The 15,424-nt window shown below is 49.8% G+C and overlaps 1 protein-coding gene across 3 annotated transcripts in view; it reads right to left on the bottom strand.

Annotated features, from left to right (window-relative positions):
* Lipc (lipase C, hepatic type) overlaps nt 1–15,424 on the bottom strand; it is a 144,227-nt gene that overhangs the window by 14,803 nt on the left and 114,000 nt on the right. For 2 of the 3 annotated variants that reach the window (XM_060384812.1, XM_060384811.1), the window contains exons 3-7: nt 7,650–7,840; nt 5,802–5,849; nt 5,321–5,503; nt 3,774–3,891; nt 2,366–2,599 (exon numbers count right to left, since the gene is read on the bottom strand). In XM_060384812.1, coding sequence (XP_060240795.1) covers nt 2,366–2,599; nt 3,774–3,891; nt 5,321–5,503; nt 5,802–5,849; nt 7,650–7,840 — 774 coding nt within the window. The remainder of the gene's footprint in view (nt 1–2,365; nt 2,600–3,773; nt 3,892–5,320; nt 5,504–5,801; nt 5,850–7,649; nt 7,841–15,424) is intronic. The other variant, XM_060384813.1, reaches the window with a different exon arrangement.

Raw genomic sequence — 15,424 nt, 5'->3', positions numbered from 1 at the left:
AGTATGGCTCTGTGACTGTGATGTGGGCGTGCACTTACACACACACACACACACACACACACACACACACACACACACATCACAGTGCAAACGCTGAAGCCAGAAGACAATTTTTAGGAGTCGACGCCTTCCATCCTCCTTTATGTGGTTCTGGGAATCCAACTCAGATCGGCAAGTTTGCGTGACAAATGCTCCCAAACACTGAACCGTCTTCTGGGCCCGTTAACCTTTTTCTTTTAAGATGGGGTCTCATGTTGCCCAGGCTGGCCTTGAACTCCTGGTTTCCTCTGCATCTCGAGTGCTGAGGTTACTCCATGCCTGGTGTTATGCAGAGCAGGGGCTGGAAGCCAGGTTGTCCTGTGCAAGCACCCTGCCTAGGAAGCTATGTACCGTCCTCCCATCATGAGATTTGACCTTTTTAAAGAACACCTTCCAATTTCTAATCTAATCTCTTAGCCGGTTATTCTAAAGGAATGTCAGGGAACTACCAGAAGACACAGAAACACCTAAAGCAAAGGTCAGGCATGGCTCATCTCGCCTGGACCAATGAGGCATCGGCCCTCTCCGTCACCAGCAGCTCTGCTTGCTGAGTGTCTCTTAGGAGGGTTACACTGCTTGCTGTCCATGCAACCATTCCGATGGCTCGCAGCATCGCCTGGAGGCAGCTGCTGTAACAAATGAGAACACAGCCTCAAAGACGTTCACAGGCTCCAGGAACTCACTGGGGAGGGGAAACGATGGTGCTGGAATTCTGTTACCAAGCTGCCTTCTGCACAGGTGTGGCTGGGGGAGAGCACCTTAAACAAAGGGTGGAAGGCTTGGAGTTCCTCCTCACCCCCGCTTAGGCAGGCAGGGTACATCCAGTTAGCTACGCCATTTTAAGTTTAGCCTTGAAGTGGAAATGGCAGTGAATGGCCAACATGTGTCCACCAGGCAAGTGGGGACCAAACACTATCCTGGGGTCTGGGTTGAGCTTTGCAAGGATGGGGTGTGGCTCTGAGGAAAGAGTGGGTGAACCAGCTGGGCGGCCAGAGGGGTGGTGACCCTGGAGGATGTAAAGGAAGATGAGCGGAAATTCACAGAAGGCTCTGGGGTGAAGGTCTTTCTGAGACTGGAGAGGTGATGGAATCCCCAGGGAGTGCTCAGCCTGGGTTTGGATGAAAGGGGTGGGAAGCTTGTGGGGAAGCTGAGGTCTCCAGCTGTCATAGAGTGACCCGGCATGCTCTCCTCAGGTGGCATCCAACAATGAGAAACCTGGAGTGTCTGCGGTTTCCATGTGTCTGGGAGGCATGGTTGCTGCTGGCTTGCATGCTCTTTCATTCCTTTTTCTCCAACCTTACAGCACTGATATATTTAATCAGTGTGCATGTCGCTGGATCTGCAACTGGACGTCACATGGGGAAATCTCAGTCATGCTACCCGGGATCAGCTGATACGGCCTTCTGGGCATGGGGAAGAGTGAGAACAGTGGCCGGGATGCCAAGGCCTGGACTCAGGAGATAGGTCAGTAAGTAAAGCAGCGGACACACAAGCACAAGGACCAGACTTCCATCCCCAGAACTCACATGCAAGAGCCAAGGATAGTGGTGTGCTCACAATCCCCATGCTGGGAGCAGAGGCCAGCAGATCCTGGGGCCAGCCACCCTAGCCGAATCATCTCACCCTAGCCGGTGAGATGCCTTGCCTCGAAAAACAAGATGGAGGTTGTCTTCTAGCTTCAGTATCCACCCCCACATGAATGCACAGAACATGTGCCCCTACACACACACACACACACACACACACACACACACACACACACACACACGAGGCCAACACACACACACACGAGGCCAAGGTATATTACATATACCCTCCTAAAGGAAAGGACAACATGAGGACTCAGCTCTCACAAGGGCTAGTGTCCCTGGAGTAGCTTCCTGTGTCACTCTGGGTAGGGATGGGAAGTGATGGCTCCTGATAGTGCTCCTTCACTTGGCCTCCAAGACACTCTGCACTGTCAAAGTCTATGTTTTCATTCATTTATTTATTTTTTACCTTTTTTAAAAAGTCTATGTGCATTGGTGTTTTGACATCATGTATGTCTATGTGAGAGTGTCAGGTCTTGGAGTTACAGACAGTTGTGAGCTGCCATGTGGGTGCTGGGATTTGAACCTTTGTTCTCTGGAAGAGCAGTCTGTGCCCTTAACCACTGAGCCATTTCTCCAGCCCCTGACCCTCCGCACTGTCCTGGGGAGCAGCTGCCTGAGAACCACCAGCCCCCCAAGAGACCTCTGAGGTCCTACATCAGGGTCTCTGGCTTTGCTGATGGTACCGATGGCCTCAGGAGAGAGTGAGAACCAGGCTAAGGCTATGACTTTCTTACCATTCAAGCCATGTTCTGCAATGTGTTTGTAGAGCTCCAGGAAGTGGCAGCCAGGTTGGAAGGAGCCCCCATTGGGGTAGAAGTCATAGTGGGCAACGGGCTGTTTGATGCCCACACTCAGGCCCATGTGCTCCCGGGTGAAGGTATGAATGGCATCCACAAAATAAGCATCGTCTGGAGAAAGACGGTCGTTGGGGGAAGCTCCCTCAAACAGAGGGCCTGCGGGGTCCAGCCCTGGTAGGAAAGATGAAAGCCAGGATAGATGAGCGTGGGGAAGGTATCAGAAGACTTTGCTGTGAGCTCTGTGGCCGTTTCACATTTCCGAGCAGGCAGGAAGAGAAAGACAAGGGCTTGGTGCCTTTCTAGAAGCTCTGACTGTAACCTTTTGGCTTTAAAGCTGTAGAAATTCATGGCACTGAAAATTACCCAGGCCAGACGCTATTCTAAGGGGAAAGGTTTACAGAGAGGATCAGGAGGTAAGAGCCAGGTTAGGAGTGAACGCTTGATTTATTTAAGCAAATCAATTTTAAGTGCCTCCCCTGGTACTTTCTACGGCATCTGTTTGCATAAAAAAGCAGCAGCCCAAGGTGCTCATTATATCCAGTTCTGACTTCTTGTTTGCCTGTGTGTTGTCAGCAGTCTCGAGCAAGCTGGCTTCCTACACTCAGGTCGTCTTACCAAACATCCAGAACAACCTTAGGAAGGGGTCAAAATGTGACCTCGTAGGGCCTTCGGAAGCCCAGGCTCCAAGGCACAGATGTGCTTTCAGCAGCAAGCACGGCTCCTGGCTGACTGCTTGGGGAGGGTATGTATGCACCTCTGAGTTGTCTGAAGGGACCATTTGGTGGCGGGCCTGGCTGCCATCCTTGCTGCAGCCAAGAGAGCAACTGGCAGTGAGTGGTGAGGTCATCTGCTCTCCACCCCCTCCCACCCCCATAGCCTTGGTGTGATCGATCTATAGTTCTTTCCTTCCTTCCTTCCTTCCTTCTTTCTTTCCTTCTTTCCTTCCTTCCTTTTTTCTTTCCTTCCTTCCTTCCTTCCTTCCTTCCTTCCTTCCTTTCTTTCTTTCTTTCTTTCCTTCTTTCCTTCTTTCTTTCTTTCTTTCGGCTGACAGAAAGATGACTACAGGGTAAGAAGCTCTCCTGTGTGGGTGGCCTGGCTATAATGCTGGGATGTGGCAATGACAGCTGGAATAGGGAGACTGAGGCCTCAGGCCTAACAATATCTCTCTTTGTGAAATTCTTTGTTTTTTCTTTTTCCAACGTGAGTGTTTGGTGTGCATGTTTACAAGTGTGTGGGCACCCGTGCGTGCGTGCGTGCGTGCGTGCGTGCGTGCGTGCGTGCGTGCGTGTGCTTCCTGCACTCTGAAGCCCGGAGCTTGCCGTGGGTTAGCTGTCGTCAGGGCTACCTGTGATTCTTCCGATCTTGTGCTTTCCACCCATGGCGCTGCCTGCGAATCCCGAGACGTGAGCTCCCAGGCTGTACCCGATTAGGTGAACTTTGCTTCGAGAAAACCTCACAGATTCCTGGAAGACAGGGCAAGAGGGTCGGAGGAAGGGGTGGTGGTGGGCTTCCACGGTGGGCTTCCATCCATGCTTGGTGCAACCCACAAATCAGATGTTTATATTGGGAGACTGGCCGGCCACCTCACTGACTGTCGCTTAGGTGACGGGCTTGGGGTTAAGGGTGGCCTTTCTCCAGGATGTCCTGGTGACTGCTGCCTCCTGCCTGCTTGGCTTCACCTGGCCATTGGCATCCTGCAGAAACTGGGGATGCCTTAGTCTTTGCCTTTTGGGGCTGTAATTACAGGTGGGAGGCCACACTTGTGTGGGCATTGACGGCTTCCAAGTGTGTTGGGACTCCTTTGGGCAGATGTTTCTAAACTTTGTCTTCTCTGAGCCACACTGGATGAAGTACAGTTGTCAAAGGCCACAGTGGGGCACCCTAACAGGGACCTACGGGTTTCAAGAGCACGGATGGATTTATTTTGTATGACACCGCGGCAGAACATTGTCATTTAAAAAGTCCGTAGCAGATAATTGCGCGTTTAAAGTTTAAATATCTTGAGGGAAGAAAAAAAAATCTCAATTTTCTTTTCCCAATGTTTTAAAAATATTACAGCACATGCGTGTGAGGCCAGGGGAAAACTTGAGGGAGTCAGTTCAGTTCTCTCTTTCTGCTGTGGGAGTCTTTGGGGATTGAACGCTGGTCCTCGGGTTTTGCAGCAAGGTCCTTAACCTGCTGCGCCAGCTCACCAGTCTCTCATAACGTTTTGTGATTTTGCACTGGACTGCATTCATCATAGCTATCCGTATGTCCCAGGCTGCTCTCTGTTGCTGTGATAAAACACTGACCCAAAGCAACTTTGGGAGGGAAGGGATTATTTTAGTCTACAGCCTACAGTCAATCATGAAGGGAAGACAGGGTAGGAGTTAAGCAAGTAGGAAGAACGCTGCTTTCTGCCTTGCTCCTCATGCCCCCCATATAGCCTGCTTTCTTGTGTAACTCAGTACAACCTGCTCAGGGGTGGCACTATCCACAATGGGCTAGGCCTTCCCACTTCAATAATTAATAACAACAACAATAATAAACAATGATAATAATAAATGCCCCTCAGGCTTATCTACTGGCCAATTTGATGGAGGCATTTTCTCAATTGAGTTTCCTCTTCCTAGATGACCCTAGCTTGTGTCAAGTTGACAGTCCACTAGCCAGCAAGCCGCCGATTCATGGGACACCCTGGGAAGTGACTGGACACTGATGCTCTGGATTCATGGAGGGGTATGCGAACAGAAGCGGGGCTGGGGAGTAAGGAGATCATGGCTTAAGGGGAGGCCTCATATCTGGCCCCAGACTTGCCAGCTGAGCGCCGAGGCCTCCTGGGGTTTCAGGGAGATCTCCTGGAGACCAGCTTACACCTCCCCTACCGCCAGAGGGACGGGTGGGTGAGCTTACCTCCAGCCACAGGAGCAGAGCAGCCACCTCCTGGCCCACAATTCGGGTGTTGCGAACGGCGACGGCATAGTGTTGGTATGCCAGGGAGATCCAGTACACTAAACCCACGTTCACTGGTTGGGACTGTTGGGACTTCAGCGCGCCCACCATCTTCCAGATCCAGCTTTCTAGCAAGCCATCCACCTGAGGGTGGGCCACAGGTAGTCAGCCCCACTGGGAGGGGAGGTGGCCCGTGCCAGGTCCTGGGGTCCCTAAGCACACAGCCCTCTTCTTTCTCAGTCTTAAGGACAGTGCTAGACCTTTCTTCCCAACAGAGAGGCAATGGCCTGGTGCTGAGGACATTTGGGCTTGAAGAGTTCCCGCCCAGCTGTCCTATCCATCGCTCGGCCCATCTCTAGCTCCACCCACGTGGTGTCAACCCCACGTCCAGCCCCAGATTCTGAAAACACAGCGTGCCCGGACTTTGCCACATTCTCCCCACCTGAGATTCACTGTCTGAATTTTTCCCCAGGGTAGCACTTTCTGAGCCCTAAAACAATGGAAAAATGTGTGAAAATTAGGTCCAAGAGTTGACTTCAGAAGGTCAGCTCTGCCAGGCCTGGGGTCCCACAGCATCTGTCTTGACCTCTTCTACCTTGGGTTGGAAGAGCCTGAGACCTGGAGACATGCTCTGTGTGGCCCCTCCTCGAGAGAACACGTTTGGGGCTGAGTGATCGTGCTGTGCCGCGGAGGAGAAGCAGAGGTCAGGAAGGAGGGAGAGGACAGGCAGGAAGGTGGTCATAGCTGGGTCTGGGGCACTCCAGGCAGTCTTGCAGAGGCAGAAAGGGAGCAGTGTGGTATGGACCAGAGATTTTGGGAGAGTTTAAGGTCAAGCTGCAGAAAGGAAAATAGTAACGCTCCCTCCCCATCCCTCAGTTCCATCCCACCCCGTTAGCCACCCTCTCTTCCTTCCAAGGGGCCGAGCTGTGCTTATTGAGGAGAGACTTACCGAGAGCCAGCTACCCCAGCTGAGCTACCTTGCATGTATACTAGTTAACCCAGGTGCCTCCTCGTTTACGGCTCTTGTTGCTGTCTGCATTAGTATTTCTAGTGTAAATGCTGGGTGGTGGTGGTGGTGGTGGTGTTTGTGGTGGTAGAGGCTGCAGAAGTTGCATACTCCGACGTAACAAGATTTTGAGGCCAAAGAGCACATTTTGCTATAGAAACCTGCAGCTTTGTGTTGCATTTCAAAACCGAACTCACTCATTCGATTTTTAACCAAGTTAACAAACATTTGGAGCACCTAACTTGTGGTGGGTATTGGCTTGCAATGTCACACAAGAATAGGGCAGACCCCTTCCAGGGAAGAGCTCACAGCCTAGTGGGTCAGAGAAACCGAGTGAGAAAGCCCAGCAGAAGGAGGGTCCGTGGGTTGCTGGGGCCTGGGAACTCAGCGAACCATGCGCCACACCCCGGAAAAGGCTGGGCTGTGGCAGGGCTGGCCTGCAGGATGCTATATGGAGACTAGGCCTACAGGAAAAGGAGAGGTAACCCCGAGAAGAGAACGAGAAAGGAGGCGACAAATGAAGGCGACAGAGTGCATAAGCCAGTTAATTCTCTAGACAGGCAAGGTGGGGTTTTCAAGAATCTTTTGTTTTTATGTCTGGGGATATAGCTTGGTCAGGGGAGCAATGGCCTAGCATCCATGGTTCTATCCCTAGCGCTGCATAAACTAGACACAGAGACACACACCTGTTATCCCAGCCCTTGGAGGTGGAGCCAGGAGAAACAAGAGTTCAAAGTCGTCCTTGGCTACATGATGGATTTGAGGCCAGCTCTTCAGAAAATGATTTTCAAGTAGATGACAGAAAATAAATTTCAACTCGTTAGGTGTAGGAGAATGGCTCCATTGGTAAGGCATCCACCATATAAACCCAGGCCCCATCTTTGATCTTTAGGACCCACATAAAGTTTTTTGATGTGGTGCTGGAGAGATAGGTCAAGGTTAAGAGTATGTACTCCTTTTGCAGAGGACCTGAGTTCTGCTCCCAGCACCCATGCCTGGCACCACACAATTACCTGTAACTCCAGATCCAGGGGATCCAGCACCCTCTTCTGGCCTTGGTGGGTACCTGCACTCTCATGCATATACACAGAGAGGACACGGACACACACACACACACACACACACACACTTGCAGGACTCTGCTCACTCCTGGAACTGAGAAAACTGGGTGTTTTACCAGCGGCACGTGTGAGTTTATCATCAGCATTATTAAAATCCAACGCACTAGGCAGAAAAACCGCGGGCAGGGACACACAAAGAACACAGCATGTGAGCGCTTCCTACCGACCACCCGTGGATGACCATGACCAGCGGCTGGGAGGAGTTGAAGCCACACTCCTGCAGCGTTTCTGGGCTCTGGAGTCGGAGCTGACAGCCCTGGCGATCGTCTTTGTCTTTGAAGAGCAGGAATCTGGTCTCTGACTCCTGGGATGGTTTCCTTGCTTTAGTAGTTCCCTGGCTTCTCCCAAATGGCTCTGAAATACAAAGTCAGGATGGTGGGCCAAGCCTGGCATGTGTCCCATCAGTGCTGGCCCTGCGACCACCAGTGGTTCTGAGCTCCATCTGGTAGTTACTGGAAGGTGCTGGGAACCTGCATGAACCCCATCTTTGAGAAAACAAATGATATGTGTTGTGGGATGGCCACATGACATCAGGGAACCCGGGAAGACCCCACACCAGCTAAAGGACCTGACCCTCCACCTGGTAAGCATTCAGCAGTGCTCTAGAGGCCTGACTCCATAGCTTGAGGAATGTAGCTAAGGCCATTTGTAATGAGGCTTGTAGACAGTAAGCCTTACTACAGATCACCATTCCAGGAAGAGGCAGAGTCAGGATCTGAACCAGGATCATCTCCAGGGATGGAGAGACAGCAGAGAGAGAGAGAGAGAGAGCATGTCACTACATGTCACCCTTCCAAGCTCATCCTATTCATTCTCACTGTAGGTATAGTTTGCAGAATAAACCCTGAAGGGACTCATTGGGTGTGTGTTGGGGGGTGGGTAGGATGGGAAGAGTCTCAAAAAGGGTTATGGGTTGTCTTTGAATGTTAAGCATGGCCTGGAAGGCTTATGGGGGCTGTGTGTGTTTGGGATGAGGAGGGGGGCCTTCCAGCTAAGGGAACAGCATGAAGAATGGCTCTGAGGCATGAGAGCTCATGACACATAGAGAAGTTAACATGATAGAGCATGGATGCTAAAGACCTTGGGCTTTATCTGGAGGGGGGAGGGGCTTGGAGGAGCGGTAATGTACTTGCCTTGCAAGCATCAGGGCCTGAGTTCAATCCTCAGCACCTGCCTATAAAATGGGACACGCAATGTGTGCTTGGCATTCCAGGTTGTCCTAACTTCATTTCTGCCCCTGTGATAAGATGTCCTGACAAAAAGCAGCTCAGGGAACAAAGGCTTCATTGCTTTACAGCTCCAGATTACAGTCATAGGTCTGGGGAAGTCAAGACAGGAACTTGAAGCAGCTAGTCACGTGACAATCAAAAGCAGAGCGTGAATGAATGCACGCAAGCTTAGCACGCACCTAGCTTCCTCTAATCCAGGCCAGGGCCCCAAACTATCCACCATCACGGTAGCTCTTCTCAACCCAATGAAGGTAATCAGGACAATCTTCACAGAAATGCCACAGGCCACCCTGACTGACATAGAGATTCCCTCACAGAAATTCTTTTCCTGGTGAGTCTGGGTGTCAAGTTGACCATTAAAATTAATCATCGCACAAGGTTGTCCGCTGACATATGCCGTGGTGTGCGGTGGGGTGTGCCCATGTTCTGTAACATACAAATGCCCCTCCCCCCACAAACACACAGACACATGCCCCATACATATACATTTAAAAAAATGAGGATTTAAAATAGTAGGCATCTCCCGGGGTGGTTATAAGATTAAATAAGCCTTTCAAGTGCTTAGAGCAATGCCTAACGCAGACTTAGCACCTAGGTAAGGGCGTTACTGTGAAACTGAGCTCAGATCCAGCCCTGGCACGCAGCGCTTTTCATTTATGAATCTTGTCTTTCCATGAAAATTTACCCCTGCTGGCCTCCCACGGCCAAGTCCTTCTTGTGTATATTGATTCTGGATTTAGCTCTGAGAACATGCTCCAGCCCTGGGGCCCAGGGCCTGCCAGCTGTGAGGAGATGATGGAAATGAGTTTTCAGATAGAAGGCACAAGGAGAACCAAGCGAACGGCTCTCTCCTTCTGCCTCCGGATTCCTTTCGCTCGTGTGGGCCAACAATGTTACAGGACTGAGTCTGTTCATTCCTTCCCCCTCTTCGCTAAGGCCTGCTGGCCACCTCTGATGTGCCAGCCTGGCTGGGTCTGAGCAGGTGGGAAAGCAGGTTTGAGCGTGGCTGCCTAGGGCTGCAGTGAGGTTGTCCCCGGGAGGGTTGGGAAGGCGCCCAGAGAGGAAGCTGCAGTCCAGCCCAGGTTAAAGATTTTCAAACTCCTGTCCATAAGAAACGATGGAAAGAAAGGGACTCTGGCGCCTAAGTTAGTGAGGTTCAGTGGAAGGGAACAAGTGGGAGGGATCTGTGAGGAGGGTTTAGTGCTGCTTCACACAGCTCCAGGAGTTAGACACGGGATCCATGGGAGGGCACGATAAAGAATAAAAAACAAAACAAAAACTTGACTTCAGTTCACAAAAATTCATAGCTGAAGAGACTGGCACAGAGACACAATAACGGCAGTAAACCAAGACAGGTTAGGAAATTTTAAAATTGTATTTTCTTTATTTGTGTCTGTGTGTCTGTGCGTGTGGGGGGGGCATGCTTGTGCCTCAGTACATATGTGGAGGTCAGAAGACAACTTTTGGGAGTTTGTTCTCCTCCACCACGTGGGTCCCAAGACTTGACCTCAGGCCATCGGGCTTGGCTGCAAGTGCTTTCACCACTGAACTACCCCACAAGCCCCTAGAAAGATGCTTCACAAGAACACCCTAAAACATCCATTATGAGGTCCTAGCAGGCTGCCAAGAGCGGCCTCAGGTAGCCAAGTAACATTTGGGTATTTCCTTTTGGGGTTGTTTTCCCACCAGGGACATTTGTCACGCAGACTTAAAGGGGGGGTATTTTTATTGGTATGAAATTGTGTGCATCTGTTTATGGGATCCTGCACATGAGGGCAGGTGTCCACAGAACTCTCTGGACATCTGGGTCCCCACGAGCTGGAGTGACAGGCAGTTGTGAGCCACCAACATGGATTTTGGGGACCCGAATTCAAGTCCTTTGCAAGAGCAGTGTGCGCTCTTAACCACAGGGCCACCTCTCCAGTCACTCTCTGTGTATTTATCTGGCCTTTCTCTGGGATCAGATGCGAATGGTTTCATATGCCTTTTCACCTGCCATGGCAGTTCCTCACAGCAGTAAAAATTCTTCACAAACGTGATTTCAAATGTTTTATTTTTATTTAGTAATTTTCCAGATATTTTTCTGTGTTCAGAACAATGCTTCTGATGGCCATTGTTATGTTTAAATCTTTGACCAAATCTATGTGACCTCTACTACATATTTCTAAGATCAGTCTTGTCAGATCTCAGGGATTAGCCCATTTACATCTCTGTAAAATTCATACACATTGACATTGGTTTCAGCATGTTTTTCTAGGAATCACACCTGGGACTTTACACATGTTGGCAAGCACTCTGCTGATAAGCTACATCTACAGTCTGTGTTTCCAGAATGTGTGTGTGCGTGTGTCGGTATGGGTATGGGTGTTGCGTGTGTGTGTGTGTGTGTGTGTGTGTGTACACACAAAGTCAGAAGAGGGTATTAGATTTTACCGAGCTTGAGTCACAGGTGGTTGTGAGTAGCCTGTTGTAGGTGATGGGAACCAAACTCAGGTTCTCTGCAAGAGCAGCAAATGCTCTTAATCACCAAGCCATTTCTTTAGCCTCTCACGTGTTCTTGGGAGACAAAGATTCCAGTGATATGAAGCTAGATGGTACTGAGGTGTTTTTTTTTTTTTAAGATTTGTTTATTTCTTAGCATACAACGTTCTGCCTGCACACCAGAAAAGGGCACCAGATCTCATTATAGGTGGCTCATTATAGTGAGCCACCGTGTGGTTGCTGGGAATTCCACTCAGGACCTCTGGAAGAGCAGCTTAACCTCTGAGCCATCTCTTCGGCCTCAGCCCTGAGCTTTTGAGAGAGGCCATATCTCCTGAGGTCATTAGTCAGCTTCTTCGGGAGAATCTGCTCCTTTACCCTGGAAATGGAGATGGTGGGCCTATGGGTGTCTTCTGTGTGGCAAGTTTCCAAGGATACCAAACGCCTCCTTTAGTCAGGAGGATTTGGGATATTATTCCTTGCAGTGGTTTCTGCATTCGAAAGCCAACTCCTGGTTGGAAGATCCTTAAAAATTCAGACTAGAACAAACTACATTTTTCTCTTGGGCAAAGACATCCTCAGGTGGGCGACTTAGGGCAACTGAGCTAAGCCATCCGGCCTAGGAGGAAGCCAGTTGAAGGCTCTGCGTGGCCTTCCTGCCTTCTGCCCACAATGCCTGTGCAGGAGGCTTCTGCTCTACTGAGCGCATGTCAGGTGCTTGCCAGGTACTAGATGAAGTTAATGAAGCAAGCGCATGAGACAGAGGCCTCGGGTGCTAATGTGCGCCCGCAGAGCTGTTTGCAAAACAGCTCCACGAATTCATCATTTAATTGTGCTCCAGCGTGTGTGCACGCGCAATCGTGTGTGTGTGTGTGTGTGTGTGTGCATATGCTCACCACCACTCTTGCTCTGTAAACAGGTACTGCTGAAAATACTCCTAGACATGGCAGGAGTCCCCGGAAGACCATAACTCCTCACTGTCCCTGAAAATTCTCCAACCACATCCTCCGCCCAGGAGGGAACATTCCAATGAAATAAACGTAGCTGCCACACTGTGGCTGCTGGCATCAAGCCAGTGACTTCAGGCTGGGCCGGGTTGACATTGGAATTTTTTTGTATGGGGTTGGCATTGTAGCTCAGTTGGTAGAGCAACTGCCTAGCATGCCTGGGGCTGTTAGTTCATTTCCACCATTGCATAAACCCAAGGCGGTAGCACAAACCTGTAATCCCAGCGATTGGACGCTGGAGGCAGGAGGATTAGAAGTTCAAGGTCATCCTCAGCTATACAAGGAGTATGAGGCCAGCCTGGGCTACAGGAGACCCTGTCTCAAAAATGGGGAGACAGCTGAAGAGATGCTTCAAAGGTCAAGGTTGCAAACTGCACCTAGGTGTGGCGGCACATGCCTTTAGTCCCAGCAGTCAGGAGGCGAAGGCAGGAACTGTGAGTTCCAGGGCAGCCAGGGTTACACAGAGAAACCCTGTCTCAACAAACAAACAAAAGATTACAAACTGCTCTTGCAGGAGACCTGAACTGGGTTGCTAGCATCCGCTCCAGGTGACTCACGACCACCTGTAACTCCAGCTCAGGAGATCTCATGCCTCTGGCCTTCTCGGGGGGCAACTGTACTCAGGTGTGACATACCCACACAGAGATACACCTGTACTCGTAATTAAAAAAGAATAAAAACAAATCTTTGGAGAAGAACATGGATCGGGAGCTCCATTCTGGCTCCTCTTTCCTATCTGGCCCTGTTTTTAACGGGGTTCGTTAGGGGCCCTGCTCTGCTCAGAGCTTGTTGATGCCCTGAGGTGCGCAGTGCTGGGAAAATTGCCTCGCTTGTGTCCCCTTCCTGCTGCTAGGGCTTCGTGGCTGCGACCTCCCCGTCTGCTCTGTCACGGCAGACTAACAGAAACACCCCCAGTGGGATTATTGTAAGTCGGAGGTGAAAACGCATTGTCTTCCAGGGATGCGCAACCTTTTGGTTCCTCTGGGCCACACTGTATGAACAAGAATCATCTTGGGACACACAGGGCTGTCCGGCTCATGGTTTTTGAGAGAGTATATCTGTTTATCTTTTCTGACACTGGGGCATGAGGTTCATGCAGGAGACCGCAGAGTTCAGTTATAAAACCACAAAACCTGGACACTCCCCCCTCCAGCCTCATAATGTTTTAAGTAAGTTGACAGTTTTGTCTTGGGTAGCATCCATAGACAATGCTGAGCTTCGTGTGGGGCTCACCTGCTTGAAACTAAATGGAAGGAAAGATTTAAGTGTCCTTTCCTCTAGACCACATGAAGGCATGATCTTCCAGCTTTCACTTCTACCGTGTCTAGGATTACAGACTTGTGCGAATGTGTGTGTGTGTGTGTGTGTGTGTGTGTGTGTGTGTGTGTGTGTTTGAGAGTGCAAGCATTTTGCCTCTACCACCCTATTTTAGGCAGTGGTGGGGAATGAATCACAAACCACTTATAATGAAAAGAGAGGCTGGATTTAATCAGGGCCTGAGTGGCTCAGTTTACTTTTGGGAAGGACACAGATACAGCCAACGGTTCCACTTGCCAAGCAGCTACCATGAGACATGGAGAATGGCTTCGACTGTTAAGAGTTAGCCACAGCCAGATCTCTGGGAACCTTCTAGGCAGAACCCTGCTGGGAATCCATATGGTAGGTGAAAGCCAGATCTCCCTACTTAGCTGCTCTTCCTCACTCTCCGTGCTCCACCTCAATACTTCCTTTTTTTTTTCCCAGATTTTTAAATTTTTTTTGCATGTGTATAATTAGTTGCATGTATGGTGTGTGCACCACATGGGTGCAGTGCCCGAGAATATCAGACGAGGGTATTGGATATCCTGAGACTGGAGTTATAGATTGTTGTGAGCCACCATGTGAGTGCTTGGAATTGAACCCAAGCCCTCTGCAGGGGCAGCTCGTTCTCTTAACCACTGAGCCATCTCTCCAGCCCTGCCATGGTTCTTTGAAACTGGCTGCAGGGGAGTATTTACACTTTGGAAACTGGTAAAGCCTAAAACTCAGATTTGAGTTTAATTTCTTTTTACAGTTTCCTTAGAGTGTGGGTAGAAATGCGTATCCATTGGGTATGTATGGTGGTCAGGGAACAGCCTATGGGAAGTGGCACCTTCCCATTCTGTGGTTTTGAGGGCTGGCGCTCAGGTGATCAGGCTGGGCATGGAACATCTTTACATGGAAGCCAGTTTGCAGGTACAGGCTGCAGACAATTGTTTTGATGAGTTTAGGCTTGCACAAAAGATGGAGAAATCTACTGGTTCATATAGCTTCTGCTTCCAAACCTGAAAACCCCTCAGAGCTAAAGAACAGTGGGAATGAAAAGATAAATCCTGAGTAATATCTCAACAAATGGTTGTTTTATGCGAGGGTGTGGGATCTGAGCCACCTACTGGAGCTCACACAGTTGGTTACCCTTGAGGAGAGAATCAGGATACGGGCTTCTGCCCAAGTGCAGCCTTCTTCCCTGTGGTCATGGGGGTAGTTGACCTTTGGTCAAAGGTTTGCCGCCTGCGGACAAACTACTGAGTGGTGAAGAGGTTGGATTTGAATTTGCGCCTGCGGGGCCCTGTGCGGTGGGTGTTTTCTGTTCGCTTGTCTGCTCAATCATTTCCTCTTCATCTTTCCATCCGTCTACACTTGAGTGGGCTCCCCGTTTTCCCACAGCAGAAGTCTGCCTTTCAGCTAAACAGATTCTGGAGCACGCTAAGGGTTTTTGTATATTTTTTTCCATTAAAAATTGTTTCGGTTGCATAAAAATGGAGTTAACAGTTGAAAATGGAACTTTAAAAACACCTTACAAGTTTATCTCCTTAATGGCTTGCCTTCTTGCTTTTCTGTGTTCCTCTTCTGCACACAGAAGTAAATATAGATTTTTATGTAACTGTGCAGATGACCTTTTTATTTCTTCAATACAATCAACATTGGCCCATGTTTCTGTGGCATTCATGTTTACTTTTAAGGGCTGAGTAGCATTTCATGCAGGGAGGGTTTGGTAGTGTGGGTACCCTCTTCCCTGCCACGGGGTAAGCTATTTATTTCTGACTGTTCACTTTTATAAACTCAGCCTCACGGAGACTGTTTCTTCTCAGAGAATTACTCCCACTAGGAATGGACCGCTGCTGTGAGATTACTTGATTAACTGGCATTGCTTTTTTGATATGACGGTACAGAATCTTACAGCTAAACCCTCCCCAGGAGGC

Source organism: Meriones unguiculatus, chromosome 6 (assembly GCF_030254825.1).
Source record: "Meriones unguiculatus strain TT.TT164.6M chromosome 6, Bangor_MerUng_6.1, whole genome shotgun sequence".
NCBI lineage: Eukaryota > Metazoa > Chordata > Mammalia > Rodentia > Muridae > Meriones > Meriones unguiculatus.
This window is presented reverse-complemented; position numbering and strand designations above follow the sequence as displayed.